Below are 27,388 nucleotides of genomic sequence, written 5' to 3'. Positions count from 1 at the left end.
TTTGGGAAAAAAAACAATAAAATATATATCTGGCATGGAGGGGGGATGAGACAGTGGTGACTGTTAAGATTGAAGGAGAGAGTGGGAGGGTGTTCAGGGCAACAAGGATACAGAGAGGGGAGGGAAGAGCGAGAGAGCGAGAGAGAAGTTTATGAAGGAATGTGAGAGAGTATGGGAGACGGGACGGACTGAGTGCACCAGGTGTTGAAGAGGTTTGAGGAAGGGGAACCTAAGAGACCTCAAACAACAAAAGCAGACATCACTTCTTTTCCCAACACCAGCACTACCAGCAAGTGTTCAGCTAAGGATGGTTTGATGATAGTGATCCACACAGCTTTGGAAGACAGTGCAACAGCAGAAGTGACTGTGAATGTAGGGGCTGGGAATAATGGAGGTAAGTCTACAGGTACTCAAAGAAAGCAGGGCTTTTTGAGTGGATGTGAAGTGATGGCAGACATTTTTAAAGGCTCACAGCCTTGTGATACAAACAGGACACAAGCAGATCCCTCCTTGTTTTAAGTCTGTATAATTTGCTAAGTTTAAGTAACGTGGGTCAATTTATGATCACACTAAATTATGGCTAACATTAATAATAATTCCGAAGTTTCGAAGCGTGGAAGCAGTCCAAGCATTTTGCTGCTTAAATGCAAACTGAAAGCATCTCTGTGCTTGAGGACACTAATTATAAACGAAATGCCTGATTTCGACCCAGAAAAGGACCACTCCTGCTCTTTTCATTCAGCTCAGCCATTACCAGTCAGGCCATTGTTTTAAAAAGCTTGAAATAATAGGGACCAGCATGAGGTTCAATTTGACATATACACAACAGCTCTGAATGCTAAGCTGGTCGTTAGAGGTGTTTTAAATATGATGTTCAAGTGTATTCCTGACCCCAGAGATTGCCTAAACTAACTCCCCCTAGTGTCCTTAAATGTTGCACTGTTTTTGTTACACAATTAATTGCAACACAAGAAGGATATCTGTTTAGCCAACTCCCAGTTTCTGTCACACTTGTGTACAGTAAGATATGTGTTGAGACCTGCAGCGATCTTGAATTCTTGTACACTGCGCAGGTGACAAGGTGAATGGGTAAGCATAAGGCACTTGTACGGGCAAGTTCAGCTTTGTTTGTACCAAATTATTGTGCGGCGAAAACCACAGGGGAGAGACGGTATCAAGGAATGTGGGAGATAAAAGTAGGAAGAGACAGTTCCCTGTCTTTCCATGAGTGAGATGTTTGTTTTTCCTCTGTGCAGTCCCAAAATCATTTTGTTTATATAAATATCTTGACTTCACAGGTGATTCAGTATTTTTTTATTTTGCATTTGGAGCGAGCAAACGCTTTGTTCATCATGTGCACCGTATGACAATCACTTGCAGCAGTCATGACCCGCTAAAGGAGATGCTTCCTAAAATAACTGTCCCAGATACCTATATAACAGCATCCACTCATGAATGAAGGCTCTGCCAGAGAAGCACGGTAACCTAAGATCCTCAACATTCATGAGGATGTTGCAGAGTAGTCAACCCTTCAGTAAAGAAACTGTCTTTGGAAGCAAATAGCAGATGAATATCAGCTTATGACTTTTCCCAATTATCCCACCTCAGACCGCTGAAAGAAAGTTTCCCCGTAACATAACAAGGTCGGAGGGCTTTGATTTTGGAGCTGAGCACAGGTATCGCCTGCGGCACATGTTTCCAGCTGTTTTGGGGATGATATAGACCCCTTAAAGTGAGCTCATTGTGTCTTCCTCCTTCCTTCCTCTTACTCCCACATTACACCATCCAGACACACACACACACACACACACACACACACACACACACACACACACACACACACAGCCACAAAAGATTAGGAGGATGGGAGGCAGTTATGTTCAAGAATGACAATCTTATCACTGAGTCTTCAGCTTTCGGGGTCAACAGGCCTCGGTGCCAGGAAAGGCCTCATTCTTTTCTATCTAACTGTACATGTCATCCAGCTGAGAGGTTATATCAAAGACAGACTTTTGGAATTACTCCTGGTATAATAACTACGTGTGACTATGTGAGAAGTCCAAACGTCTATATACTAAAATTTATCATTCCCTGGTAGAGATACAAAGTGTGCCATGAAACTGGAACAAAAAAAAAACTGATGTGAAAGCTGATCTGACACCAGTAAACCGCATTAGCCAATGTGACTTCTACATTTCTGTCCATATGCATGAAGTCTTTTCTGAATCTTCAGTTAATGCGCAAATAGCATCACAACAAAGCTTTTACGGCAATTCACCCCATTTGAATTTTATAATAAAATGGCTGCTGTATCATCCATGAATGGCACAGTCTGTTCAAAATGGGTGACAGGTAATAGTGGGAGGTATATATGTGCGCGTAATGGCTGAGCAATAATTCAAAACTTCTAAAAAAAAAATGCTTCCATTTGTTATATTTTCAGATGCTGTTCTTAGAGTGGAATAAAAGCCCGAGAAGTTAATATTTTATGACAGCTGAGCTAGACGTTGATAAGCACTATCTAACAGAAGATGCATACAACTCTTTAAAACCTTTTTTGGACAGGTTCCAGGGCACTGCACATGTTTGAAATAATACCAAAAAAAGCACAGAAACACATTGTAAGGTAATAATCAATCTAGTCTGGGTGGATGCAGCTCAATAAAGACATATAAAAGGACATTTGCGATATTTAATTTTAGGACTCCTTGAATTCATGAGCATTAGCTTCCATCCTTGTCGCAGCACTAAAGGCTCCCATTTAGACTCCATTAAAAATACATTTTCCTCTATACTCCAACTGCCAAGGTTATGCAAATGCATACACTACAAGAGCAGGAGTTGGCCAGCCATACAAACCCAATGAATAGTGCAGATGACCTCCTTATCTATTAAAACCCATGGAGGTTGATTGTTTGGTTGACCTAATGTCTCATTTGGATTCACATAATAGCATCTGAATGCAATCTAATGTCAGGGTGGGGGGCCTCACTAAAAGCTGAGCTCTGGTCAAAGTTGCCTGGCTACCAATAGAAGACACTGAGATCACATTAATGAGCAAAAAATGTTTACTCTTATTATTCATAATCTTTCTGTATCCTGACCCTTAAATTTTAAACAGAGGAGACGTGGTTTGAATGCTGGGCAAGGCAATAGCTGTCAATGGAAAATGCAATGTTAGCTCCACAGAATAAATAGCCTTCTCTCACACACACCCAGTCCTTCCAATTCAGTCTCTTTCTGCTTGTGCCTCTCTCTGTGCCTGGTATTCCATCTCCCTACTTGAGGGCAGTAATGAGTGTCTGGTATTCTGCACTTCAGCATTGAAGCCCTATTCATGCTCGATCTCCTTTACAATGCACTAAAAGGATTACCCAATTAGCTGCTATTGGATGTCATTGGTGTGTATGTGTGTGTGCATGTGTGCTTGGTCAGTAGATAGATGTGTTAGCAGTGAAAGTAAAAGATAGATGACCGTCTCTGTTCCACACTTCATTCCCAGTTGATGTTCTGCTGGAGGCCACATTACTCATCCCCACAACTCAGCCTTGTGAGTAAGACACAAGATCAGTGAGTGTGTGTGTGTGTGTGTGTGTGTGTGTGTGTGTGTGTGTGTGTGTGTGTGTGTGTGTGTGTGTGTGTGTGTGTGTGTGTGTGTGTGTTTATGTGTGACTTGGGCCTTGACAGCCTGCAGAGGATGACTGAGAAAGAGTATTACTTTTCAATAATTCAGCCTATGAGCCCATCAGTCTCTGTGAAATACTCAGCTGTCATATATGAGCTGTTTCTTCTGCTTGTCTCACCATAATTCGTGATTTTAATTTTCACTGTCGTGTTGGGATAATAGGAATGCCTATTTCATTGTCAGTGAACCATTATTTACTTAGTGTGAGCCAAAGATTGATTCCAGTTATCTAATGTGTTACATCACACTGTGAACAGTATGTTCAGCATTTTGCATTCAGAGGATCGAACAGTGGGCTATAAAGATTAATTTAGATTGACGTCGCTGGAAGCAATCAAATGTACAATCCACATTTTACAGGTAAAAAAGTTGGGACACACACATGTGTTTAGAATATTCAATCATCATTTTACAGTTCCCCCCCTGGGGAAACCCACAATAAGCTCAGTGACGTGTGCTGCCTGTGAAATCACGGTCTGATACAGCACGCACTCATAAGCCAACATGCACACTGTGAAAATGATGATGAGTTTTTCTAGCTTTTAGCATGTTAAAATACAAAGCTTCTGTATGGACGAGTTCAATTTTTAAAAATCAAGTTAAGAGTAAAAAATAAATACATACAAATTTGGGCACAAGAAATGCATGATATTACTGGCACAGAACAACTTTGCAGACTTTATAAATTATTTAGTAATATTTCATAGCCTCTGTAAATGGTTGTATAAATCTTTTATGGTCCTTGAGAGTCTGTATGGAGGCTTTGTATTCTCCAAAAAAAGTAGTGATGTAACATGGATTAGCGTATTTTTCTTTTTTAACAGAAATTCAACATTTCAAACTTTGTAGTTGAAGAGTTTAAGAGGAGACATTTTTTAGCACTGCATTATGGGAAGTATTTTTGAAGCTTTATCCATACAATTGGCCAAAAGTCAGAATACCTCATCCTTTAACCACTTTATGCTTAATTCAATCATTTAAAAAACAACAACTGTAAATTGGGTAAAACATTACATGTTTAGTTCAAATAAAAGTTAGTTTAACTTACATAAAATGTCTTAAGAAAGAAAGAAAGAAAGAAAGAAAGAAAGAAAGAAAGAAAGAAAGAAAGAAAGAAAGAAAGAAAGAAAGAAAGAAAGAAAGAAAGAAAGAAAGAAAGAAAGAAAGAAAGAAAGAAAGAAAGAAAGAAGAGGGAGTTAAAACTAATAGATTCAAATTTACTGTCAGTAAGCTGGGCTCTATTGTATTTTAATTTTATGTCCGCTTAAGAATGCACACAAGAACAAAAAACAATAAGCTGCCCAAGACTGACCCAAAAAAACATATAGTGAACTAGATGGATTACGTGTGCATCTGTTAGAAATTACCATAAAAAGAGTGAGACTTAAAGAGATGCCATCTGGCACAGTGGCAGTGTAGAGGTACAGTGAGAACAGAGAGTTTCATGGTCATTGTGAGATAGGTATAAATCCTGCACGTTTATAACACACTTACTGCTGCCTTGCATTGGCTGTGCTAATGGATTGGCTATGCTCTGTGAGTGTGTGTGTGTGTGTGGGGGGGGGGGGGGGGGGGGGGGTGTCAGCTGGTCCTGTGCGGGACAGGGCTTTGTGTCAAGCAGGTCAGCTGGGGTTCGATGACACAGCGCCCACGCTTACACACACATACACACACCATCCCCTGCCTGCACACAGAAACACACACAATAAGTGAGTGCGCAACACTCTTTTGTGCAGACACTGAAAAACATGCAGCCAGTCAAATATGTGATTAGATATATCCATGCGTCCACACACACTCACACTCCCTAGTCCCATCTCACCAAAGGTCTTAAATCACGCTGTCCCTTCAAATGCTGGGGAATAAACTATTTGAACTGCTTATTACATTTTTTTTGAATGAAGGGGCAATAAAAAGATTTTTAAATAGCTATATTTGCGTCAAATAGACGTGAAATTGATCAGTTCTGAGTAGCAAGTCAGTAGTAACAAAAGCAAAATGTCAGGATCATTGTTCAGAAAGCAGGCTTCAGGGTCTGAACACAACCAATCAAGGAACAATGGCAGCCAGCTGAAAGCATGAGTGAATAGTGCTGTTGAAAAAGATTATGGCACATCTTCAGAAATATTGTATATTATTACATAAAGAGCCAAAAGACTGTGAAAACACTTTATGGTGAAGGGTTTCAGACAGTATGATGTAATATGGTTCACTTTTCTGCAATTCTGTCTGCACATCTACAGAGCTCATAGTATAGGGTTATGCTTCTTTCCACAGTATATTATTAGTTCAATTCTAAACAAGTGATTTTCTTATTGATTTTTGCATCACAATATCAGCTATTCTGTCTAGATACATGGTAAAGCACTGTGTTTCTTCACATTAAGAGAAAGTATATGTTCACTTGTAACAAAAATGGGGTGTAAGATTTAAACTTGTTTTGTCAGTTGCAGAGAAAGGCCATATCTTTTCCCTTGTTGTTGTTGTTTGTTATTTGGAGCACAGTGCCTTGTATATTTTTCTGTCGCGGTGTTTGATTGTATTTCATCCACAAGGGTTTTTGTCAACAGTCTGGGCTCTGTGGGATGCTGAACGCTTTACTGCCTTAGAGAGAGTTGGACTCCAGCATTGACTCTGTGAGTGTGTGCAATTTGTGTTGACAAGTAAAGGTGTCTGTGAAAGAGTGGGTCTGTGGGTGTATGCCTGAACAAACAGCATAAAGGCAGAATGGTGGTAAATCGCTCTAAAAACTGATGCTCTCCAGCACTCTTACTTTGAGGACTAGTCATTTATTTAACAGTCAAATATGGTCCTGGGCTGCTTGGAGAGAATACATCAACTGGAACAGAAGAGTCCACACAAAGAAGGCACACTTCAACAGACAAAGAGCGAAAAAGACAGAGGGCGAGCGCCTTTTTTTCTCCTTAGGATGAACTGTTGTTTATTCAGGGTGGGTGCAGGGCACCAAGTGGGACGGATGGATGAGGGAGGGACTGATCGAAAAAAAAGGAGAGAGGGAAGGATGAATGGGTATAACACAGTTAGTGGATGCACAAGCGGGGTGTCTGCGGGCGATTGTGCAGAGTGGAGGGAGGTGCAGGGCTCGGGGGGTGTAAAAGATCTTTTGTGAGGGCTGAGAGTTAATCACTTGAGCGGCACACGCCAGTTCTATGGAGCACATGTTGTACACTGGATCCCCTGAGAGGAGTGGGAGGGCCAAAAGCACACACATACACACGCTTGCATTTACATGTCAGTTATGATGCAAAGCTGGTTACAGGCTGAAAAGAAAAGTAGGAGGATCCACCCCCTTCACAAACAGTTAGCAGACCCTGGCTGTGGTTATAGTGTTTGCATTTGCTGCTCGCTCATTCATACACACCTCTTTCTCTCTCTGTCTCTCTCACACACACACACACACACATACAGAGACATGCATATGTCTGCGTTTTTTTGTTTTCTTCAGGACTGGATAGATGACTCTGCAGGGGCCTTGCTAGAGATGGATGCTTAGTTTGACCTGACAGTAAGTAAAATCTATTGTTTCATTACATCAGTCCCATGTCAGTGGTAGATGCTAATATCTGAGAGTGATAGTGAAGGCTAGAGTTTAGATTTAGCAGCAGTCACTCAGGCACAATAAAACAGCAGCAGACACAGGCATGCCAGAGACTGTTTACTACAGTGGTGCACAAGATTGCCTTGCTTCGTACTCCTGCAGGTACAAATTTAGCATCATTTGCCATTATTCAACATTTTCAGTGTCTGTTTACTTTGTAGAATACACTTAGAATTTTATCCTGAACAAAACAAAGCAAAAAGAGAATCAAAACTGAAGCTGCACTGGAAAATGTCGCTTATTATTAGGAGTCTTTGTGTAGTTTAGGATGAGCGTCCCTTTCTTGTATTCATCTAGTCTAAAAATATTTCTTTTCTGCCATAAGCTGAGCAAAACTTTTCTACTCGTGTATGCATGCTACTCTGTGTCACTTGCTGTCTTGCTCATTTTAAAACATCCATTTAGTCATGTCTTAATTTTATTATTTTTGGTTTTTGGGGGTGAGAAAAAGTCACAGCTTTCTTTGATCAGCACTCCCTATTAGGCATTTCAGGAACAATACAATGACAGCATCCTTACAAACACTAAAGCGCATCCAGTAATTATGAATTAAACAAAAATCAAATACAATTGCTTGATTATATGTAACTTATAGCAGGCGGTGAGGCACATGCTTTGTTGCTGTGGCCATTATTAAATGCTTAAAAGCTCAGGACCATGTGGTTCTAGGAGCCCTTTATCTGCTACCGAGGGGACTTTTCCCCTGTGGATTAGAGATCATGATAGCAACATCTGGGGTCTGGTTATCTTTTAAAAGAAGGTGGGGAAAATGAGACAGCATTACTCATAACGTGTGATTCTGCAAAATAAATGTCCTCGTAGACTATAATTAAAAATGCTAACTGCATAAATTCACACAAGTTCTCTGCACTTAATCTTTATTTCATAATCGCTGCCGGTCCATTTGTAATATGTTCCAAAACAATAGCAAATAATAGAAAATGATATTCAGATGGCAGCCCCAGCCAATTGTTGAGAAGGCAGTAAGTAGTCTAATTGCCAGTTTGTTTAGAGGAAGGGCACCCAAAGGGTTATTTGTCAAATTTAACGGCTCAGTCATAAATCTAAACATACACAGCTAGGCAGAGTGCCAAGATGGACTTTTTTTTTCCAGTTTGTTTGCTTTACAAGTTTAAACACCTGCTTCAACACTGCATGATAGACTGAACAAGAAACAACACAATCAAACAACACATATGCATCAAAGTAAACTATGTGTTGAGTAAATTAAACTAAGGCTGTGTCCTGTTATGAAACAAAATTCTGTTTATGGATACTATGTATTTATTCCTTTCTCATCTCACAGATGAAGCCACTGACAGAACCTCCTTGGGGTCATGAGACATCTCTTTCCCCCACTTCAATGTAACTTCGCCATTTCAACTTCAGCCGCATCTTGCCCTTGCCTACGCCTACAGGACAATGGGTAGTGTCAGCAGCCTCCTCAGTGGCAACAGCCTCAACAGCAAACACTGCAAGGCGTCTCAGCATAGGTTAAAAGATGGAACAAGCAGCCACAGAAAGAGTGGCGGGTGCAACTTTGACGGGTTACTGAAGTGCGGCTTTACTCAGGGCTCCTCATCCTCCACTCATCCCTCTAAAGGCCTCTCCCACTCAAGGTCTGGAAGAAGTGAAGATTTTTTTTACATTAAGGTGAGATCTTTTTTTTTTTTAAATGACATGTAAGAAAGGCTTCTGTAAATGAAAAAATGACAACATATAGCTACTACTGCTTTTGGGTAATAGATTTATTCTGTTTCACACAAGGTAAGCAATAAACCAAGGTCAGTGTACCACAGAGAAAGATCAGTGGAGGACCAGGTAAACAGAGACGGGGACTCTGATGGGCAACTGCAACCAAAACTGCTGCTAATGTCTGGAACTGTGACTGAGAGGGTGAGCCTTGCATCTCTTCTTTCATGCTTAGTCATCCTATTCCTAGAATGTATTAAAGGACAAGTACAAAAACCACAATTAACAAATTTCTTCCAGCTATTTCCTATTTGACTGCTGTTACTAGGCAATCAGACTCCTGGAAGTTAGCAAGTATGCAAGTATGTAGACTATATGTATACAAGTAGTGGATGTAGCCCGTGTCTTAAAAGTGAAGCCAATCCAGGGAAAGATATAATTTATGCCTGCATTCTTCATATGGCCAGTAGGTGGTGAAGCCACCAGCTGCAAAAAGAAGCCAATCTATATAGAAGTCAATGAGAAAATTACCTTTCTTCTCACTTGATTTATTTCCTCAGTTAACCTTTTTCTAAGGAATTCATGGTCTCCTCGTTTTTAACCAACGAAAGCCATTGTAAAAAGAAAACCATAAAAAGTCCCATTTGCAGTTTGCCAGATGCCATGCTGGCGACACAGCAAACATGTGGAACAAGGTGCTTTGGTCAGATGAGACCAAAATTGAACTTTTTGGCCAAAATGCAAAATGCTATGTGTGGCGGAGAATTAACACTGCACATCACTCTGAACACACCATCCCTACTGTCAAATATGGTGGTGGCAGCATCATGCTCTGGGACTGCTTCTCTTCAGAGAGGGAAGTTGGTCAGAGCTGATGGGAAGATGGATGGAGCCAAATACAGGGCAATCTTGGAAGAAAACCTGTTGGAGTCTGCAAAAGACTTGAGATTGGGGCGGAGGTTCACCTTCCAGCAGGACAACGACCCTAAACATAAAGCCAGGGCTACAATGGAATGGTTTAAAACCAAACATATTCATGTGTTAGAACGGCCCAATCAAAGTCCAGACCTAAACCCAATCGAGAATTTGTGGCAAGATCTGAAAACTGTTGTTCACAAACGCTCTCCATCTAATCTGACTGAGCTTGAGCTGTTTTGCAAAGAAGAATGGGCAAAAATTTCAGTCACTAGATGTGCAAAGCTGGTGGAGACATACCCTAAAAGACCTGCAGCTGTAATTGCAGCAAAAGTTGGTTCCACAAAGTATTGATTCAGGGGGGCTGAATACTTTTGCACACTGCACTTTTCAGTTTTTTATTTGTAAAAAATGTTTTGAAACATGTATAATTTTCTTTCCACTTCACAATTGTATACCACTTTGTGTTGGTCTTTCACATTAAATTCAATTCAATTCAATTTTATTTATATAGCGCCAAATCACAACAAACAGTCGCTTCAAGGCGCTTTGTATTGCGGGTAAAGACTCTACAACAATACAGAGAAAACCCAACAGTCAAAATGACCCCCTATGAGCAGCACTTGCGACAGTGGGAAGGAAAAACTCCCTTTTAACAGGAAGAAACCTCCAGCAGAACCAGGCTCAGGGAGGGCAGCCATCTGCCGCGACCAGTTGGGGCTGAGGGGAGAGAAAAAAGACATGCTATGGAAGAGAGCCAGCGACTAAAAACAATTAATGATTAAATGCAGAGTGGAGTATAAACAAAGTAAATAAGGTGAATGAAAAGAAACAGTGCATTATGGGAACCCCCCCCAGCAGCCTAGGCCTATAACAGCATAACTAAGGGATGGTTCAGGGTCACCTGATCCAGCCCTAACTATAAGCATGATCAAAAAGGAAAGTTTTAAGCCTAATCTTAAAAATAGAAAGGGTGTCTGACTCCCGAATCCAAGCTGGAAGCTGATTCCACAGAAGAGGGGCCTGAAAGCTGAAGGCTCTGCCTCCCACTCTACTCTTAAGTATCCTAGGAACCACAAGTAAGCCAGCAGTCTGAGAGCGAAGTGCTCTGTTGGGATGATATGGGACTATGGGGTCTTTGAGATAAGATGGGGCCTGATTATTCAAGACCTTGTAGGTGAGGAGAAGGATTTTAAATTCTATTCTAGATTTAACTGTAATTTCCCCATTGTGGGACTAATAAAGGTATTCGTATTCGTATTCATATTAATAGGGAGCCAATGAAGAGAAGCCAATATGGGAGAAATCTGCTCTCTCTTTCATGTCCCTGTCAGTACTCTAGCTGCAGCATTTTGGATCAGCTGAAGGCTTTTCAGGGAGCTTTCAGGACAGCCTGATAATAACGAATTACAATATTCCACCCTAGAAGTAATAAATGCATGAATTAGCTTTTCAGCATCACTCTGACAAAGGATGTTTCTAATTTTAGAAATATTGCGCAAATGCAAAAAAACGGTCCTACATCCAAGATTTCTCTCAGTGTTACTGGAGGCCAAAGTAATGCCATCCAGAGAAAGTATCTGGTTTGACACCATGTTTCTAAGATTTTTGGAGCCAAGTACAAGAATTTCAGTTTTATCTGAATTTAGAAGCAAGAAATTAGAGGTCATCCAGGCCTTAATGTCTTTAAGACATTCCTGCAGTTTAACTAATTGATGTGCGTCAGTGAAATATATTTATGTTTTTGGTTGTAATGTGACAAAATGTGGAAAAGTTCAAGGGGTATGAATACTTTTGCAAGCCAATGGTTGTCAGACGTGGTCTGACAGCCATTATAGGCATTATAAGCTGTATAGGCAGAGATCACCCTCACTAACTTCTGATGTCTTTTGGTCTGGAAGCAGACCTAAAATATGACAGAAACCACTCAGTTCAGAAAGGAGAGACAAGGGTTACCCCTAGCATGCATCCAAGGGGAAAGAGTTCAAACAGAATGTTTATTACAGATTAAAAAAAAAAAAAAAAGTGTGTTTTGGAGCTTGGCTACTGTGATGAGTCTTTACTTAATGAGCATGCAGTTTCCTTTGGTTCTCAGTCAAATTTGAGCATCTTTCCTGTTAAGCTCCATCCTCTCATCCAAAGTTGATCTATGAATCCAAGTTGATGGTGCCCAGAAATCTCCACAATTTCCAACTCCCACAATCCAGTAATAGACATTACACTGGCTACATCTATTTCTTTTATACAGCTTATCCATGAGACATAGTCAGGCAGAGCATCCTCTGCCATCAAGCTTACTGGCTGCCAGCAGCTATACTCACATGGAAAACAAAGCTTTCACAGGACTCTGTGCAGTCCTGTGAAAAACTATGTAAACTCTGTGACTCAGTAGTTTGTAGAAACACCTTTAGCAGCAACAACCTGGAGTAATTGTTTTCTCTATGGATTTATCAGTCTCTCAGATGTTGTGGAGGACTTTTGGCCCACTCTTCTTTACAACATTGCTTTTATGTACAGTTCCCTTAAGGTCCCGCCACAGCATTTCATTAGGTTGAGGTGTGGACTTTGACTGGGTCATTGTAACCTTGATTCTTTTTTCAGCCATTCTGTTGGAGATTTGATGCTATGCTTGGGATCACTGTCCTGTTGCATGACCCAATTTGGGCCAAGTTTCAGCTGTTGGAAAGCTGTTCTCATAGTTGACTCTAGAATATTTTGGTATACAGAAGAGTTCATGGTCAACTCAATGACTGCAAGGTGCACAGACCCTGTGGATACAAAACAAGCCCAAATCATCACCCCTCTACCACTGTGCTTGTCAGCTGTTATGAGGTATTTGTGCTGATATGTTGTGTTTTCTTTGCACCAAACATGGTGTTGTGCATTGTGCCCAAACATTTCCTCTTTGGTCTCGTCTGTCCAACGGGCATTGTTCAAGAAGTCTTGCCGTTTGCTCAGAAGCAATATTACAAACCGGACCTTGGGTTTTTGCGGTTTCTCTGAGCATCAGACTGTCTGACATTGGAGTAAATTTGCTGGAACGTCATCTCCTAGGAAGACTGACAAGACCTGACCAGCAAATTGCTAAAATTTCTGCTTTTATAGATCGTCTTCTTCTTCTTCTAGCTGATCCCATTAGGGGTCACCACAGCACATCATCTGCCGATCATCACCCTATCCCAAGCATCCTCTTCTGTCACACCAACCCTCTATATGTCCTCCTTCACTACATCCATGAACTTCCTCTGAGGTCTTATTCTTTTCCTCCTGCCTGACAGCTTCATCTTCAACATCTTTTGTTCAGTATATCCTCTGTCGCTCCTCTGCACGTGTCCAAACCATCTGAGCCTTTCCTCTCTGACTTTGTCTCCAAACTGCTCAATCTACTCATTTCATCCTGGACACTCCCAGTGAAAATCTTCAACTCTGCCACCTACAGCTCGGCCTTCTGTCTCCAAACATCTCACCAGACTTGCTAATAATAAATTAACCCTGTATATTTCATTAGCAGCACCTGGCTGCTAATTACCTTCATAATTCCTATGGAAGCAGTAAGGGTGTACTTAGTTTTCCATAGGAATGCATAGAGTCTTGTGATAAACATGACTATACTATATGTCATAGATTGCCTGCAAGAAAAATGGATTCATCTTTGATAAACCACCTAGAGACAAACAGTGGGGACAACTTTCGCACTGAAGCCTTGGAAAGTGAACATGAATATTTCCCAGAATATCAAGCAAATCTTTTAAAGTAACACATTTAGGCATTAATAGTGATCATGATTTAGTCTATTTCGTACCCTTACAGTACAAAATGTAGCTTCACTGTACTTTGCTAAAGTGGAGCAGTTGCTATGGTTATCCTGACAACCATTAAGAAGTCATGCTGTGTAACTGAAATAGACTTTAACAACCTCACAGCGGAGTGGAGGATAAAACATGCACAGCAGGTAGTTTAATAAGCAGCAGCTATTCCTCATAACCTGTGTTGGACCTTCCCAGTTTATTAATCACCCCCTCCCAGATTAATGACCTAAGGGTGCCTTGATCTTTTCAGAGAAGTCTTTTCTGTGCCAAGAATACCTAAGCAAACTGCATCTTCTTCTACAGGTTTTCAGCCCTCAGGGGTGGGGCTTGGGTAGCTAGAGGAAGAGGAGGAAGGGCGGGGTTTAAGTAGACAACACAGACTGAGGAGAATAAAAGGAAAGAGAGGGATCAAGGGCCAAAGAGAATTTGAGAGATAGAAAGAAAAAAAAATAAGGAAAGGCATCCCAGCCATGAAGTCAGTGTGAAGGAATGCTGAGTTCACAAGATTTACCTCATACACTTCAGCAATAACTCATATTATTAATATCACTGAAAAGGGTCATTCATCTTCCCTCAGACAGCACATGTAGGAGAGATATGGGATGCAGAGGGAAGGAAAAGAGGACAGAGAGAAGCGAAGGTATGGCACTGCTTGTGACATTCTTGGACAGCCCAGATGGGGCATGTGGAGTATAAGTTCATCTTTGAAATGAGTTTTCCCCTTTTTGACAGTCTAGTGAATTTTACTTGCAACTACTGCTGTGTGGCTTTTAATACCGCCAGCTTGTAGAGAAGCAATTCCGCACGCATCAGTGGTTCTATTTCTAATATGAAAAGACACACAGACGAAAAAAAAATCTATCCCTTCATTTATACGGACTTCCAGCATGTGACAATATTTATCTATGTAAAGCCAGTCATTACGATTTTTAAGTTTAAGAATGCAACTCATCCTCGGCGCTTTCTACTCTTGTGAAAAAGGACTTGCTTTTTGCTGTGATGTTAACTAAGAGGAGCCAGTGAATATAAATACAAAAGTAGGGAAGAAGAGCTCTGATTGTGTGCCATTTCACTTTTCTAGACTTCTCCTGAGAAGTCATTGGTCCGTTCCACTGCCTTCAAGTGCGCAACTCCCACGAGGACTTCCTCCGCAGAGACAGGCCACAACATCCTGGACCACATCCTTTGTCCTCTGAAGAAAGCAAGCAGCCCAAATATTAGAGACAAGCAAGACACTTCAGGTTTTTATCTATACTGCATCCACGAATTGTTGCTTTAAAATAGATTGTGCTTGGCTTGAATGAAAAATGAAACAAATGTACCCAATGTCATCTCTTTTCCCCTCAGGCACTCTGTCCGACTCTGGACGTAACTCTATGTCTAGTCTCCCCACCCACAGCACCAGCGGCAGCCTAAGTGCTTCCACAGGCCCTGTCAGTCACAGCGATGGCAGCTCAGCTCCTGCAAATAACTTCAGCAAGGGAATACAACCCAATTCCCCTCCATGGGTCAACGGGAACAGCACTAACCTTGACTGTAGTTACAGCGCTGATTTAAACAGCAGTGGGTTGGTATCTAAGGCTAATGAGGACGCTGGCTCCCCACTTTCTGCAGATGAGCCAAGTTATCTGTCTGAAACTGCAGGTGGGATTCGGTCCCCCATAACTACAGATGAGTCACTGATTGAATGTTTGGAACAAAGGCTGCTGGAGCGAGAAACTGAACTACAGGAGCTGCAGGTACAGAGCTGTCACATCCAAAAAAAAAAAGTTAATAAATAAAACAGCATGTATGCTTAATCAAGATAAATACAAACACTCCTCGGTAATTAGGCCGTCTCCACTTTGCAACAGGTGAGTTTCGAGGAAAAGGAAGCAGACACCTGCCAGCTGTTTGAGGAAAGACAAAGGTACTGTGCTGAGGAGATGGAAGGGCTGAAACAGCGATGCTCCACAAAGCTGCGCCAAGTGTCCCAAATGGCTGCAAAAACACAGCAAACACTCCAGCTGCAGGTCAGCCAGCTCCAGGTCAGCCCTCGCCTGCCTTTATTTAAAACCATTTCTTTCTGATTCATCTTTGTCCTTCCATCACCTCTCAATTTCCAATGACCATATTGCATGTAATACTTGACCACTTGAATAACTAACATGAAAAATAAATCCTTGTGCAGGCAGAGAAGCAAAAGCTTCAGGAAGATGTTTCTAAGCTAACTCGAGAGAAGGAGCTTATTGAGCTCAGACTAAAGGCTTATGAGGCAGAGAGCACACAGCTAGCTCCGACCCTCGAGGAAACTCAGTGGGAGGTGAGTCATGTGTTACATATGTGAAATACTGCAAGTCAGACATGAAAGCTTGCAGCATAAAAAACAATGTAATACAATCTAAGAGAATTAGCAAAGTATCTATCCTTCCATGACCAGAAGAAAAAACACAATTTTTTGCATTATGTTTGATAAGAAAGAGTTATCACCATCTCTGCAGCTCCCTTCAACTCTATTTCCAAGAAGCCTTTCAGCACCTTTCACCTCATTGTTTGATAGCTACACTAATCTGCTTTAGTCTCACCAGACCCCTTACTAACATCTTTCAGCAACGAATCTGCTCTGATAAGCTAAGCTTATAGGAGAACACAGCTGTTGAATACAGGGAAGCCTTTAACAATTTAAGACCCAAGTAAAGAAAAAAAAAAAACTAGCATTATATTAAAATTTGAAATTGTTGCTTTCCATGCATAAGGTCCTTCCTGGCAGAGGAACGTATTTTTTTTTTATGCTTTCATGCTGTGTTAATTTTATAGCCTTTTATTAGACTATGTGTACAACAGAATTTATAGTTTAATCCACAATGCTGTGGAAAAATGATTTCTTGAAAGAAATCATCCATTAAAAAAAAAGAAATATAAAGGGGTGATTTAATATTGTGATGATATGAGGGTAACCAATTGTTTATGTTTCCTTTAACTGCCTATTTGGAGTGCATTTTACAGTTTCATCTTCGTCTCTTTCTGAATGTAGGTGTGCCAAAAGACAGGAGAGATCTCACTGTTGAAGCAGCAACTAAGAGACTGCCAAGCGGATGTCGGTCACAAGCTAAATGAGATAGTCAGCCTCAGGGCATCGCTGAAGGAAAGAACAGCAAAAATGGAGATTCTGGAGAAACAGAACAAAAACCACGAGGACAGTCTTCACTCTCGCACCATAGAGCTTGAGGTTGGTCCACTGATTGAAATTCCTACTGTACCACTATGGACCTGAGACACAAACATGTGCAGAAAATAATCACACAATGCTTATATGATAATAGTTTGGAAGGCTCCCTGCAATAATGCGCTATATTTGACTGCAGCATGTTGAGTGAAGTGTTTTCAATTTCCATGTTCCAGCACACTTAATTACAGTCTTAAAAAGTAAGGTTATTTGACACTTCACATAATTAGAGCCTGTTATATCGCTCAAAACAATCTTCTTAATTGCTGCCTAGGCTTGACCATTTTCCATTTTTAATTCAGGTGTGCCAAAATGAGCTCCAGCGCAAAAAGAATGAGGCAGATTTTCTGAGAGAGAAAGTGGGCAAACTGGAGAAAGACGTTCAAGGAATGAAACAGGATCTGGTCACTGCCAAAGAGCAGAGGCTGCAGCACAGTTTGCAATGTGGAGCCCAGTCCCTGTCTAAGGCCTTGGAAATGCAAGGTTCACAATCCACTGACCAGCGGCAAGATGAGGAGAACAGTGAACACACCTCCACAGAATCCCTCCAAAGAGAAGTGGACAGACATAAGCAGGAGCTCAGGGAGGAGAAGAAAGCTCAAGAGAGGCTGGCCAGCAACTTCGAACAGGAGAGGCGGACATGGAACAGGGAGAAAGACAGGGTTATAAGGTACCAGAAACAGCTCCAGATCAACTACCTGCAGATGCACAGGAAGAACCAGGACCTGGAAAGGATCCTGAGGGAGCTGACAGCTGAACTGGAAAGCCGAACAGAGCTAAGCATGGACATCAACTACAGCTCAGGGTTACAAACTTATGACGATGTTATTGCCACAGAGATTTGAAGGGAAAACTCACACTGTTTTTCTTTTCTTTTTTTCAAACCATAAATAATTATCTGTCTCAGTGTCTCATGCAACATCACAACTGCAATACACTGCTAATTAGTGTTTTTAAAGTTATCTGACAGAATAGTTTGGTGATGACACTGTTAGCACTTTTTTTTAGAAGTGAATAGTAAATTATTTAATATTCAAATATGTTTTTTCCAATCTTTTGTTTACTGCTGTCTTACAGGATTGCTTAATGTTCAACTGATTTATTTGTTTCACATCAATACACAATAAGCATGGAGGCTGCTTAGCATCTGTCTCTCCCAGCATGACAAAATGACAACGATATATTGTCTATTGTTAGTGTAGGTTTCTTCATTTTTAACTTGCTTCATTTATCCATCTCACTGTATGCTCCCACACTGTCTATTCATAATGGGATTGAGCATGGAATGTAGTTTAAGCATTTTTATTAGTCATTGTAAAACAATGTACAGTCATAAATTGTAGCTATTTGCTATAGACACCAGAGTAACAAAGAAATCCACAAAATACATAATTAGGTCACATTAAGCTGCCATGCATTTTCACTCTTCTACAGTATAATGATAGGTCTATATGCAAACAGACAGCAGTGGCATTAATACATTTTTTCTAGTTCTTTAAAATTCAAATTGTTACTAAGAAATTTTGTGTGATTAGCAAATTTAGACTTCACTGAAAAGAGAGAGTCCTAATATCACTTATACAACCTCACTCCCTTGAACATATATATATATATATATATATATATATATATATATATATATATATATATATATATATATATATATATATATATATATATATATATATGGACATCAACCACAATATAACTGTCCAAATTTGTTTACTATTGCCAATTCTACAAACACAAGCAGGGATTAAAATTGTATTCACTGTGTATCTCTCTGAAAAAAAAAGGACTGTTTATGTTTTTCATTATTCTCAACAACCGTTTATCTTCACACATTGAGGGTATTGCTGTGGGCCAAAGGAAGCGTCACTGAGTGCTCCTACACCTTTGGTTAAAAGCATGTGGTTTGGAAACAGGTAGAACAACCACAGTCACTGCAAATTACTACACTTAAGGAGCCAATGGATGACCTCCAGTGACAACCCAGTAAGACCACACCCCACCCATTGCTTTCCAGCTAAAATGGGAAGCGACAAAAAAGTAACCAGAACTTAACAGATACTATGACACTGCACTATGCAGTGCAGTGCAGATAATGCAGTACAATATAGAACACCTCTAACAGACACCAAGTGTAAACGTTGGCATCTACTTTGTGCTCTGTGAGTGTTGAGAAGGAGACAGATTGAAGGGAGCTGGATGGTCAACAATAAAAGCAAATATTTTAGAAGTTTAAAAAAAAAAAAGGGGGCGATTTTCCAGTAATGTCTATCTAAACTGTTCATCCAACTTTGTGAAAAAGTAAGCTGGCGCTGCTCCCATTTGAGACAAACAATCCTTCCTAGCCACAGCCCCAGCCATTTGGCTCTAATATTCTGGAGCCATTCCACTTCCCACAAGGGCAAAGTAGTTTATAAACCAAAAGTTTAACTACTCCACCAAGCTCAATACTCAGGGGCTAACATAGACAGACAGATGGGCAGAATATATTAATCTACCTGCAGGTCAGGAAAGATTTGGAGGCAGACTAAGTGGAATCTAACGTGAGGAGTTGCAACCAGTAGGCGCTCAATGTAAAGTGCCTTACTCTGAGCCTTGGCACAGAAACTGGGAAAATAGGGAAAGTAACAAAAACATGGCTGAAACTGCTGCTATGGAACTGGTTTAAAAATGTTTGAAAGTCCATCCATCCATTTGGATAAAACCCTTTAGTAATTCAGCCTGGGTGCTGAAATAGAATTGGAACTGAGTACCAGCATAGAAGTACAAATTTAGCTGATTGGCAAAGCAACAAATGTTTGCCATTTGTGTATTACTGCTCATAATTATGAACAAAGTCTTGTGCTATTTTGAAAATAAGTTTAACTAAAAGTTAATTTTGCCTCTACAAAGCTGTTTCAAAAAGGTTGCGAGATATAAATTAAAGCAGAATGCAAATATTTTCAAACAATTTAAACCCTGTATTTAAGTAAAAACAAAGAAAGCATGATTCTCACGTGGACACATTAGGACATCACACAGACTTGGTGCTAAGGAGCTTGCAGGTAAAAGACCATGTCATGTTCAATGCACTGGACATTTGTGTTGCCTCATCCTCTGCTGGGTAATGTCTACAAAAGTTCAGCACTGCAGTGCATGTGTGTAAGCTGTTTCTATTTGGAAAACTAGAAGGTCACTCAGTAGAGCACTTACCTCGCCCACCCCAAATTTTCTATGTGCCGATACTATGCTACCAAAATGTAATCAATTGTTCCTTGTACCCACCCCCACCCCCCAACTCCAGAAATTTTCATCAAAATCCATAATTTTCCGAGTTATCCTGCTAACAGACAGACAGACAGACCAGGGTGACCGAAAACATAACCTCCCTTGACCTATGGGCGAGGTAATGAAGAAGGCAAAATGATGTGGTGTTGAAAGCACTGGGTTTTTTTCCATTTAGGCTTTAGATCAATAAATTTCTTTGCTCAACAGTTTGGGAGCCCTCGTTTATTGGCTTTTATTCCATAATGCACCAAATGTTTTTAGTGGCTGACTCTCTGGATAGTAGACAGACAAATTGAGTCCACGTATTCTTTTACAATGGAGCCATGCTGTTGTAATGCATGCAGTAAGGTTTAGCACTGTCTCACAGATGTTGTCTGGTTGGCAGCACGGTGGAGTTTTAACTTGCATTTCTGGATCAAACCACAACTGTGCTTACTGGCAATGTTTTTTGGAAGCGTTCTTTGCCCTTGTAGTGATTTCCATTACAGAACTATGTCTGTATTTATGTCTGAAGATTGTAGCTATTATTTTTTTCCCCCTGTTCCCTTAGTTAAAAGCATTTATCCAACTTCTCTGGAACTTTTAATCATATTATGTTGTGCAGATGATGAAATCCCCAAATTCCTGGCAGCTTTACCTGAAGAAAAAAAAGTAGTGAACCCCTCCCCCATCATTATTTCTAAGAATTTGGGAGCTGATAATACTTTTGATACACTTGGATGCCACACACACTGTGTTTAGCAGAACACCTGCACTACATTTGAGGCTTCCACTACAATGTTACTACTTTTGGATGTGTATATGTTGGACATGTTGTATCTACAACATTAGAATGAAAACACAAATCTATAGACAAATATCACAGCATATACACTGGTTGTCTTGTGTCCACCTACACAAGCATGACGTGGACCGTGATGAAATAATATCAGAATCTGAAACATTACATTGGCAGTTTAAAGAAGCAGAAGCCCCCATTGCCCTGGTATTTATTATTTAACACATATACAGTTTAGATTGAGAACTCAAGCCTTTAAATATGATTTTGGTATTTAACAGTAATTTTTGAAATCCTGCTGTGTAGCAAAGGCACAGACAGAGGAGCCACTCAACAAGCATGGTTGAGATGTCTGAGGAGTACCATGCTCACTAGATACTTTCAGTGACTAGCTCTAAATCTGACAGCTCTTCCTTTTTTTCAGTCTGACAGCATGGAGACAGGTGGATCATCATAGTGTACAGAAGCTTTTGTTTTGTCCCCAGGCTGGTCTAGAGGTAAGGGACAGTCACAGCAAGGTCAGCAGGAGTTGCAGAGGTAGGGTAAGGATCCTTGAGTGCTGCAAAGAAGTCTGATACTGCATTCTGGTTTGCGTCATGATGATTTTGTGGTGTAATACTCTATGTATCTAAACACAGCCTCAGCCTTTTTGGTATGTTCTAGTCGTGTTCCATCAGGTGTGGGTTGGTTTTTTAAGCAACTTTTTCAGCCTTTGTTATACACACACTGGCAGCTTTTTTGGAAACAGGTTTAGTGAGACTAATTTTGCCAGAAAACAGATTAAACAGCTTTTGCTATCTCCTAAAGAAACATCACCAATTTCCATTATGCCTGTTTTTAATCATTACCACAACTATCTTTTAATATGTTTCTTGACTGAATTGCATACGGGCAAATTTGATGAGCAAGTGCTGGAATTAAACTCATAAATAAATATGAGTGTTAATCCTTCACTATCATTCTCCATTCCTGTTGGACTTAAATAATGGGAAGATTGTTTTCCTCTCCTATCTAATCAGCTAATTTCGGCCTTTTGATACCATTTCCTTCCTTTCACAACAGCTCCTTGCATCCCAGCTTTTGTCACGAATGAGCTGAATCAAAACTGAAATCAAATTAAGGCCCATTGTCAGTGCACGTGGCTCTGTCACTAACATGAATGGAGGCCAAAGCTGAAGAGATAACACGAAATTTAAAGTCGCAGGTTTGGCATGAAAAAAAATAATACAGCTGGGTAGGTGGGGGATTTTTTCCTTAACACAACCATATACAAAACATCACCTATACTATGAACTGAAAATTATCTGAAAAAAATAGAGGTATATGTATGCATTTATAATTTTCCAAAAATCTACCTCTGTCAGTGTCAGCTGTATCATGTAGTGAAGAAGGGTTTTCAGGAAGGCTCTAACCTCTTTTTATAGACTCAGCTGAACATACAGAGTTCTGGTCTAGCAGATGTCTTAGTATGACTGAACAGCAGTTAGACAGCCATCAGTAGACTGGGTGATAATTTAGCCCTACCCTGCAGTGACATGATAATAATGCACTCATATCCTGCTGTGTTTCTTCTGATCGGCTGATAGTCAAGTACAAAAGGGCCCGAATTCATTAGTAACACGGAGGTGCTTTTTCAAACATGCTCAACATGCAAAGCAAGAATCTTTGGTTATATTTTTATAGCAAACATATGCATTAAAATTCACAATCTGAACTACTGAGGGGAAAAACATGTACTCCTATGACTCAACCTGCACTGCATTTCATGGCCTAAACCTCACTTTCTAAAATATAATAAATATTCCATACTGGTAAATAATAGAAGAGTCAATAACACCGTATCAGTTTCTACCTTGGCCTCATTACTCATTACACACTCACATACTCAAATGTGCTCCATCCCTGCTATACCCCTAAGCAATTAGTTGCTCTAAACTATCAGGAGGCCAGTTATTCAAGCAACTATTTCATATTTTTATTGGTTTATTCAGGGACCTGCATGAAGACCAAGCTATAACAAACACAGGCTCTGCAAATCCCCAAGCCTTGTGCAGTCAGAAAAGTAATTGGGGAGGGAGTCCCAAAGGGTCCTCGCATACTACTAAAGCCTTTGCTACCGACAAGTTGAAATGGCAGTCGAGGTAGATCGGAGTCAGTGTTTATGTGGAAGTGTGTGTGTAAAGGCTGTATACAGTAAGTACTGGAATATTTTGTGTGAATAGGCCCGGAGTCTTTAGACACTCGCTGGTTGGCTGGGAAACCATCTGGTCCCCCAACCCCCCAGCAAGGTTGCCCACGGTTATAAATGTCTGTGGCGATGTCAAATTCTGTTCTTAGGGATGGGGGTGGGTGGTGGGCGGGCTGTATGGATTCCAATTTAAGCCCCTGCTGCTCAAAATTACTTAATTAATTCTATCTTTCACACAGAGAGAGAAACCTCCTTTGTAAGTAATTCTACCATTCATCACAATCCGGCCCTTTTATTCTAAGGCTTTGCCAATTATCAGCTTGTGAAATACGCAGGAACAGTTGAACATGGGATTTAAAAAAAAAAAAAAGGCCCATTAGTAAATCCATAATATTAAATAAGCAAAAACTGTGAAAATGGATTGATGTAATTTTCCTAATCATAGGCCAGACTTAAAAATATATTCAAATGATTATTTTTTTCTGGGATTTCAACTTCACGAGTAAGACGATAACATCCTGTTTTCCAAATTAATGTACTGCTCTAAAAAAAAACATCCCAAGAAGATTCTTAGCCATTTCCCAGCTATCTGTGTCAAAAATGCTAGTGTGTCTGTTATGAAAATATGCAGTGGGATTGTTTCATTAAATAATGCCATAAAGCCATATATGCAAATAAAAAACATAAAATGATTATATGTTTTTATACATGAGATGAGCCTCACAACATTACACAACTCCCATAAAAATAAAAACCATGCCAGACTTAAATTTCAATTTCAATCTTTATTACTTTCAAGGTCATCTTTTTGTGCACCTCTGGACCCCATCCAGCACTGCAGCTAGTTTTTGATCGCTCCCTTGAAGTCCCATTTGGGCCACTTACACCTGCGCACGATGCAATTTCACCACAGACCTCATATTGAAGATCCAAACTGGTGATGAGAACTGGGTATCTGCAGTGTCCAAGCCCAAAGGTGGTGCAACAGGTCAGGGGAACAACCAGCATTCACGGAATTGTGCTCCATCAACAAGTCAACCTGGGGTTCTACACCTGAGGCATCTAAAGGAGTTCATTTGGCAGAAATGACCTCAACTGTGGTGCGTGGCATTGTGCAGCAGCACACAGCACACTGGGGTTGTTTTATATTTTGTACCTAGCCAAATGTAACCAAAATTAAATTCAAGTCAGGCTAAATTTAAATGAGGCATGCTTTTTGATTTTTATGGATTTTGCTGCATAACTTCATGATCACACCTCATAAATGTTATATACACAATAACTTTAATTACGTGTGTTAATTTTTTACACTGACTCTGTGAACTGAGACAAAGTGATCGTATCCCGAGGTGATGATAAAACGAAGGTGAGCTGCACTGCTGCCATTTAGCTGAAAGAGGAAAATAAAGACAAGTCAAGATATTAACTCTCATTATACATGTTCAGGCTTTGCATAAGAGCATTTCTATTTGAACTTACTGTTATAGCATTCGACTGAAGATGTCCCTCTGTATATGCAAACTCTGCGAAGCAATGAGATTGTTAATCCCAAATAAAATTACTCTGGATGGTGCTAACAAATACTGTAGGCAGATGTCCTCCTTACCTTTCTCTGCAATAGACTCAAATTGAGAAGCATTTTGTGAGGTGTTTTTTTCTATTTTCAGGTGCTTCACTGCAAAACAATTAAAAATATCAGAAAAAATATTAAAACGTGGAAGGAAATACTGAAACAACACAAGATATGTATACAACTTAAAGAACATATCTGTCAAGGAAACAGTATTTAGCAATGAGCATGTTAAATATGGTACACTGTTGCACTACATTCTTAATTATGATTATTTGTTTGTAATTCATATTCTATTCACAACAGAACACAGCTGCTGTCCAGACCAGTTCAAATTTGGTCAGTTCAACATTTGGCTCATCATGAAAGAAAAAATATGACAAAGATGACCCAGGACTGTTGAGCTGCTAGAATCCTCTATCAGACAGACGTATTGCTGCCATTAAATTCAAAATGAACCAATAATTTTATTTAAAAAATGGCACATTTTCTCAGTTTCTACATTTGATATGTTTTCTATTACAAACAAGAAGCACTCTGAGAGCACAAACCTCCACTAAGGCAGCTTACTCTCTAGGCAGTACTTGCTTTTAAGGGAATAGTATTGTATTTTGTATATATTCATTTTGTTTTCTTTGTTCTTTTTTAATTGTATTGTTTGTTTTATTTTATTTTCTTTGTTTGCAGTTGGTTTTACTGCACTACATGGTTTCATTTGCCCTGTTGAAACCCATTTTGAGTATTGTAATTTTTTTGTTTTTTTAATTTATGTGGATATAGTACATGTGTAGTATTCATTTCATTATTTAGTCAAATTTGTTCAAATGTTTAGTAATAAATATCAAGTGAAAAAAGGTTTTTAATCAGAAGTTTAGTTTGTTATCCAAAAAGAATAAGAAATATAGATTTAAATAGATCTATATAGCATTATTATCACTTTGACCTTCACCTCAATCTATTGATCTTAAAGGAGAGGTCGTTTAAATCTTTATACAGTACTTTCTATATGTTAGCCTTACACAGCACACTTGTAAGAATCATAGTTTTTAAGTTAAAAGGCAGTTCTTTTGTCAGTTTTTTTTTACCAATCATTCATTAAGTTGGCCTTGAAGATCTGATGTAAGCCATCTGAATTCATCCAAAAATTTTTGAGCTATCATGTTTATAGACAGAATGACATGCGCACACGCAAATGCTAATAAAAAAGCTAACCTCCTTGGAGGAGGTAATAAAATATGCTCTATTATAAATGGAATATAGGTTTCTGAGAGTTGCAAATTATTGCACTCTGTTCATAGTTACATTTTAAACAGTGTCCCAATTTTTTTTTTTTTTTTGGGAATTGGGATTATATGTTTGCCCTGGGGTGCACACAACCTTCCGTATCACTGTAAGACACTAGTTTTGCTTCCTTACCATTGTAGCTGTCCACTGTCACAGTACCAATGCTTGTAGGTTCAGGGAAGCGAATGATGAACTCTTGAGGAAACATCCCAGTGGACATCCAAAATGTTTTAGTGTTTCTGAGTGAAAAGGAGTACAGACAAACATCGCAGTTTACCATTGATCTGATCTGTTTAAATTACATTTTGTCATAAACTTTTGTTGTATAGACATACAGTATGGTGCAAAAGTCTTGAGCCACCCCTCATTTCTTTACTTTCTAGTAATTTTTTTTTAAAGTGGTCTTAAACAATAGTTCTATCTGAATGTCTTTCTGATGTTTTTTCTTTGGACATTGGCCTCTTTTCCACTCATTTGCAGTCTAGTCCTTGTACCTGACCATTTTTAGAGGAACACATCATTATGAATCATTGAAGCATAAAGAAAGCACCTAGTTCAAGGGATGAACCAGTGTTGTTTCTACACACAAAAGCCAAATTTAACTTGCATCTTTAGGCACTTTGTTCGTAGCAGCCTGTAGCAAAAACACATAATTTCTTATGAATATATGAAAAATGCCATAGAGAAAACAGTTTGTCTACAGCTGTGTGTAAAACATGTTGGACACTCTGTCGTGGTTTGGGGGTTGCATTTCATCCAGTGGTGTTAGGGATCTTGTCAAAACTGATTTATGAATGCAGAAAAGTACGGTCAGGTTTTGATCCACCATGCAACACCATCTGGAAAGTGTTTGATTGGCAACAGCTTAATTTTTCAGTATGACAATGATCCCAAACACACTGGCAGTGCAGTAAGGATACCTGGATAGAAAAACACACAATGGAACACAAACTGTTTTGCCTAATAATCTGAATGTTCATTTATATTTTCACGTTTCAATAAATCACTGCACCTATTTCCCATTTTCCTAGCAAAACAAAAAGAACTGGAGGGTAGGTAAAGGCGTTTGCACTGTACTGTAGTGCTAAGAAAACCACAGCTTCAGAACCAGCACTCACCCGTCGATAATGTTTTCTGGTGGGTGATTCTCATCGCTGGATGCAGCGAGGACGACTTTCGCACCCAAAGAAGTTAAAGAGGACTCAATCATCGCACAACAAAGGTTATAGTCTCTGAAGCTTTCTGGTCGAATAAAATAACATCAGGTTTTTCTATAACAGTACACAACAAATGCTTTGTTTTCAGATATTGAAGGGGAAAAAATCGTCAGCTGGCGTTGCCAAGCCAACCGCTGAGTCGCAAGATAT

General features: G+C 39.8%; 2 protein-coding genes across 6 annotated transcripts; one reads left to right on the top strand and one right to left on the bottom strand.

Moving 5' to 3' along the window:
• The first annotated feature begins 168 nt into the window (after positions 1–168).
• On the top strand, positions 169–18,519 carry lzts1 (leucine zipper, putative tumor suppressor 1). Of its 4 annotated transcripts, XM_030738395.1 has the most exons (11): positions 169–394; positions 3,503–3,550; positions 7,115–7,211; positions 8,611–8,957; positions 9,072–9,200; positions 14,802–14,961; positions 15,068–15,459; positions 15,574–15,747; positions 15,891–16,022; positions 16,734–16,928; positions 17,228–18,519. In XM_030738395.1, exons 4-11 carry the CDS (start codon positions 8,727–8,729, stop codon positions 17,768–17,770), a joined length of 1,956 nt encoding a protein of 651 aa, XP_030594255.1. In that variant the 5' UTR covers positions 169–394; positions 3,503–3,550; positions 7,115–7,211; positions 8,611–8,726; the 3' UTR covers positions 17,771–18,519. The 4 variants fall into 4 exon arrangements, with proteins under 4 accessions (XP_030594255.1, XP_030594257.1, XP_030594258.1 ...); XM_030738397.1 differs by lacking the exon at positions 3,503–3,550 and having other exon boundaries at positions 7,152–7,211; XM_030738398.1 differs by lacking the exons at positions 3,503–3,550; positions 7,115–7,211.
• On the bottom strand, positions 9,222–27,384 carry hspb11 (heat shock protein, alpha-crystallin-related, b11). 2 transcript variants are annotated; one of them, XM_030738401.1, is made up of 6 exons: positions 27,140–27,384; positions 26,154–26,260; positions 24,774–24,842; positions 24,647–24,690; positions 24,483–24,557; positions 9,222–9,242 (listed from the first exon to the last, which is right to left on the bottom strand). In XM_030738401.1, the coding sequence occupies exons 1-6, from the start codon at positions 27,229–27,231 to the stop codon at positions 9,237–9,239; spliced, it is 393 nt and encodes a 130-aa protein (XP_030594261.1). In that variant the 5' UTR covers positions 27,232–27,384; the 3' UTR covers positions 9,222–9,236. The 2 variants fall into 2 exon arrangements, with proteins under 2 accessions (XP_030594261.1, XP_030594260.1); XM_030738400.1 differs by lacking the exon at positions 9,222–9,242 and adding an exon at positions 23,581–24,323.
• Between the last annotated feature and the right edge of the window lie 4 nt (positions 27,385–27,388).

The sequence above is a fragment of the Archocentrus centrarchus genome, chromosome 9 (assembly GCF_007364275.1).
Source record: "Archocentrus centrarchus isolate MPI-CPG fArcCen1 chromosome 9, fArcCen1, whole genome shotgun sequence".
In the NCBI taxonomy this organism is placed as follows: Eukaryota; Metazoa; Chordata; class Actinopteri; order Cichliformes; family Cichlidae; genus Archocentrus; species Archocentrus centrarchus.
Note: the sequence above shows the minus strand (reverse complement) of the source record. Positions and strands in the feature narration are given on the sequence as shown.